Consider the following 5007-nt stretch of genomic DNA (forward strand, 5'->3'; position numbering starts at 1 on the left):
ATTTTATATAGAATAAATATACAATATATATAACGAATATATGTGTATTGTAACATATATATTTAATCAGTCTTTTATTTTAGTCTTTGTATTATTTTTACAATTGAGTTGTATATATTTTGATTTATGTTTTATTGTAATAAAATGTCTAATAATCATTCCTACAGCATAACCAAGAACACTCTGTAAATATTTCCACCTAAACTCATGATCTCCTGCTTGTGTTAGCAATGGCATATGAGCTACCTTCACATTCCAATGTGAAACTATAATTGTAACAATTCAAAGTCCATAACATAGCAAGACAACAAAATTAGCAATACCCAGAAAAGAAAACTAGAAGAAAGAAATTTGTCCAAGTTTAATTTATTTATTTTCCCAAGTCGTTTAAGTTTAATTTCAGACCAAAGAATGTCTACACAAAGTTCATCCATAAACAACAATCAAATTTGGCCAGCAAACACTCTTCCAATGATCATGATATCAGGCAACCAAGGAAATTGTAGAAAACCCAATTGTCACCGCAATGAAATGATTATAAGGAGAACTTTACGCCCTCATCATCAGCTGAAGATCCCTTGAAGATGGCGAGCTTTCCTTTCTGTTCTAGCAGTTTCAACGCTCGCATCAGAATTGTGCGATCAATACCATGCAGCTCTGAGGAATAAAGATAGCAAGACTCAGCTCTTAAACCCGAAAAAAAATTGCCTTTTCATAATCTCCTTATACAAAGTATCACTTGAACGAAACTTTTAGCTTGCAAAACTAAAATAAGTTTGTGTAACAGTTGACGCATCATCAAATGGTTTGGAAAAAAGTAGCTAGTACTAATGAGCAAATTCTGGGAAGCAACTTGGGTTTTAAGGTCTGTCTTTCCTCATCTTATCAGAGAATGGGGACTCATTCTGGACTAGAGACCTTTAGTTCAGTATAAGTATAAATTTATACATACATATTATATAATCACAAATTGATTGTGAATTGGTGTATAAGTTAAATTTAGTGTAAAATTAAGCATTATGAAAAACATTTGCATTGAAGATATGTAATTCATCTTGTGGAGAATAATAATAAACTTAGGAAGTTTGGGAATGGACTATTTCACACTTGTATAAAGCAAACGAAGAGGTTCAAAAGTTAATGATCATTAGTTCTCAAAGTCAAACGATCATCAGTAATTGCAATAGTATCTATACATTTGGAGCTCCCTCAGTCAATTCAAAGATGTAATTTAACTTGGCATTAAATGTACAACTTAAGTACCTGTTCCTCTGGATTCAATCCCTGAACGTATTTCCTCAATGGTCATAACTGAGTCCTCCAGCCCATTATCTTTAACCTAATCAGATATGCAAGCAAATTTATTTTGAAAATAAGTAACAAATTTCAGCACTCAATTGTAGACTCAAGTTTTTACTCACAAAGTTAAGAACAATGTCAGCCCACTCTTGGATTCGATGCCAGAGAATAAGACACTTCCTATGTCCTTTATCTAACCATTCTCCACGTCCTGTTTAAAGCAAAAAGGGCACCAAATATTCATATATATTATATGTATGTATGTATATAAAGCATGTATATCTATAACTATATATATATATATATATATATATATATAGAGAGAGAGAGAGAGACTAATAAGAAATAAGATGAAGTTTAAAGAAAAAGGAACCTTCTGAAACTACAGCTGAGAGAAACGCTTCCCTGGCTTCATGACTGAGAAATCCTGAACTATCCAAATCAGATGTTAGAGGTGGGAGGCAGTATGTCAAAACACATTGCAGAGAAAAATAATCATTTCAATTGAAATAAAAAGCCTTCTTTTAATTTTACATTATCGGTTGAAAAGATAGAAAAGTAGAGGTGTGGCCAGATTAAAGATTTGATTTTCTATTCAAACAAATGGAAAATCCTGTGAAAACTATTAATCCCAGAGCAGTTCATCACATTAACTTTCCCCACTTTTGTCATTCCAAAACTATCTCCAGAGCTTATGCTGCACATTTGATCCTTATAGCATAGATGAACAGAACCAGAAGTCTATCGGGATTTAGATTGTTAATCAGTGTCGGTAAAACTTATAAGTAAGGTCCACAAAGATTCCAAACACAAAACTAAGAAAAAAAAGACAGAAAAGGAGAGAAGCAAATATGAACTCTTTAGTAAAGGAGCAAGATAAAATCATTAAGGTTAGGAACTAAAGAGATAATCAAGAAACACACCAAGTCTTTACACAAAAAAATTGATTTTATATTAAAAGATGAATGGCTACAAGAAGAAGATATGTAAATCCTACTTAATGACGAGGCCACCCTCAAAAAAGGTTACTCTTTCAGATTATTAGACATGGAAAATCCATACACTAACACCAATCACAATGCTTCTTAAATTATGAAATTTAACGATTCACTTACAACCAAGAAAAAGATATCACTTACTTTCAATTACAGCATTTGAGAATAAAGGAAAATCTTCTTCCAGTCCAACCACAAATATCTTTTGGAATCTACAGTACTCTAGAATAAGTTCCTTCCAAAGCTGTATTTGCTTTTCACGAATATCCCTTACTGGCTGCAAACTGGAGAAAAGAAAACAAATTATCGATATGACAAAACGAGCCACCAGAAAATGAAGGAAAACTAAAAAAACAAACAAAATCGTGACTTTTGTGAGAAGCCTAATGATCATGACAATGATTTAAGATAAATAAAGAGGGTAATTGGGTAACCGTAATGGGAGGGATTGGTGCTATATATATATGAGTGAGTAGGGAAGGGAAGGGAAGAGGAGAGGAGAGAATTGTTTGGTTAAGTGAGCATTAGCTCTTGGGAGAGTGTTGGGTCTCTCGAATACCCAGCAACCTTGTTCTCTTTATCATCTATATCAATATATTATCTACTATACTATTTTCCTGTATTTGCTACTTTCCATACCAATTGCAAGAAAATTCATATCAGATAATTGCAAGAAACATGACGAAAAGGAAGTTACGTGTAAGAAAGAAGAAAAATACTGCAAATAGATTTTTTCTGCGCATGAACTTTGTGTCTTTTGATCAAATATCACCCTTTGACAAAAAGGAATAAAAGATAAAGAATCTTTTTATAAAATAAATAAATAAACACCATTCACTCTAGCAGATATTCGATTGCAATAACTAGGCTAGTTCAACTTATAGCTTTCTAACTATCTAAATTTGGCAAACAGCAAACAATGCTTTCTTTTAAGGTTCTATTAGCATACTCAGCAAAAGAGCATGAATACACACAAATATATACAGTAAACCATACATATAATATAAATGAACATCAAAACATACAGAGTCCATGTAATGTTTCTCCCGTTTAACGATAAATACATATATATGTGTGTGTATATACATGAAAGAGTGCATTTAACAGAGTACTAGGAGCAAGATAAAAGAATGAACCTCTGCTTAGAGGCACGAGAAACTAAATTATAAAAATGATCACAAGATTCAAGATTATATTGACCCTCCTTATTACAAGTTGTCTTGTTGATGATTATGCATATTGCTTTCCCCTTTTCTTATTTGTGGATAAGAGTTAAGACTATTGATGAGAGAATAATTTTAAACATGTCTGTGTATCATATGCGTATGTATATATCGGGAGCAAAATAAGACCACAACTTATGCTTAAGAACCAGTAAAATTAAGAAAGAGAAAAGAAGATTACGTGAAGTAAGGTGGGTAATTGAAGAAGTGAGGTAGCTTAAAGTCGCCCAATTTCTGCATCTTTCAAATCCACAGAATAAAGAAACCAATCACTGCATTTCCCTCTAACTGAAACTAATATAATATGGGGAATGATTAATAAAAATTCATACAAGAAACAATAAGGCAAAAAATTTCATCTTGGTTAAACCTCAAATCATCAGCAGTAACCCATATCAAATAACAAATGAGTTCTTATATCTAAGAATCCAAAACATTTTATTAAGAAGAATTAGAATTGCTACTATGAGAAAAGACAAAATGAAAGGAAAAGAAACTGGAAAGGTGGCCGATGGGTAGCTAATAAGAAGGGATTTGAATATACACCAAAAAGAAAACATAAAAATTAGATATTAATTTCATTTTTTAAAACAATGATCAATCAAGGATTTTTGTACGTGATTGATTATAAGTTTGATTTCAAATATGAAACCAAGCATCAGCCTCTTAAATACCATATACAAAGTTAAGTGCACTAGCAAAGAAAACGTCATTAGTAACATTTCAATCCCTCAACCTAGATAATTAAATTGGCACATGAAGCTAGGATCAATACAAAAGCACAAAGAGCAAAAACTCAGGAGCCAAGAAGCAGAAAACCATTGGGGGTTTAGTCTATTCTCTTGTAATCTAATCATTCTGACATTGAAAAAAGAAAAAAAAAATTACAGAGAATTTGGTGCGAAGTGAAACCGTGTTATGAAGCGATCAAAGATCAACCATTGAAAAATAAAACAAGTTGGAAGGATTTTGAGTTTTGCAATGGAGTCATCTGGAGTGAGAGAGTACCGTAGTTGCCGTTACGGATTTCAGGGAGCTGGGTTGTTTGGGCGGTGATAGGGTATAGAATGAAGGGAACGGAGGGAGGATCGACGACTATACTTCAAATCAAAGAGAGAAAGTACATCACCGTCGATGCCGAGAAATCAACGATGTCCGTCCAATCTTGCTTCTCTATCTAAATTTACTTTCTTTTTCTTTGGGGTCATTTCATTTGTCTTCTCAACGGAAAATTATCCATCAGATTTTTGTGAAGTTAAATCTTACTTTAACTTACCTCAAAAAAAAAAATAATAATAATAATAAAAAAAAATCTTACTTTAATCACAAAATCTAAAAATTTTGTTTTTGAAAATCAAAATACATTCTGTAAAGTAAAAATATGTTCTCTAAAGCTCATTTTTATTTTTATTTTTTTTATTTTATTTAAGTCGGGTCTAAGTCCAAGATTGAATTCGGCTTCGGGTCAGAGACTGGGTTCAGCGCCAAGG

At 32.3% G+C, this 5007-nt stretch overlaps 1 protein-coding gene across 5 annotated transcripts; it reads right to left on the bottom strand.

The window, feature by feature from the left end:
- Positions 1-350: 350 nt before the first annotated feature.
- LOC115717008 (vacuolar protein sorting-associated protein 25) lies at positions 351-4791 on the bottom strand. Of its 5 annotated transcripts, none has more exons than XM_030645933.2 (7): positions 4526-4791; positions 3699-3811; positions 2439-2578; positions 1673-1726; positions 1422-1510; positions 1264-1339; positions 351-657 (listed from the first exon to the last, which is right to left on the bottom strand). In XM_030645933.2, the coding sequence occupies exons 2-7, from the start codon at positions 3755-3757 to the stop codon at positions 536-538; spliced, it is 540 nt and encodes a 179-aa protein (XP_030501793.2). In that variant the 5' UTR covers positions 3758-3811; positions 4526-4791; the 3' UTR covers positions 351-535. The 5 variants fall into 5 exon arrangements, with proteins under 5 accessions (XP_030501793.2, XP_030501794.2, XP_030501795.2 ...); XM_030645934.2 differs by having other exon boundaries at positions 3699-3805; positions 4526-4763; XM_030645935.2 differs by having other exon boundaries at positions 3699-3757; positions 4526-4757.
- Positions 4792-5007: the final 216 nt, after the last annotated feature.

Source organism: Cannabis sativa, chromosome 5 (genome assembly GCF_029168945.1).
Source record: "Cannabis sativa cultivar Pink pepper isolate KNU-18-1 chromosome 5, ASM2916894v1, whole genome shotgun sequence".
Lineage (NCBI taxonomy): Eukaryota > Viridiplantae > Streptophyta > Magnoliopsida > Rosales > Cannabaceae > Cannabis > Cannabis sativa.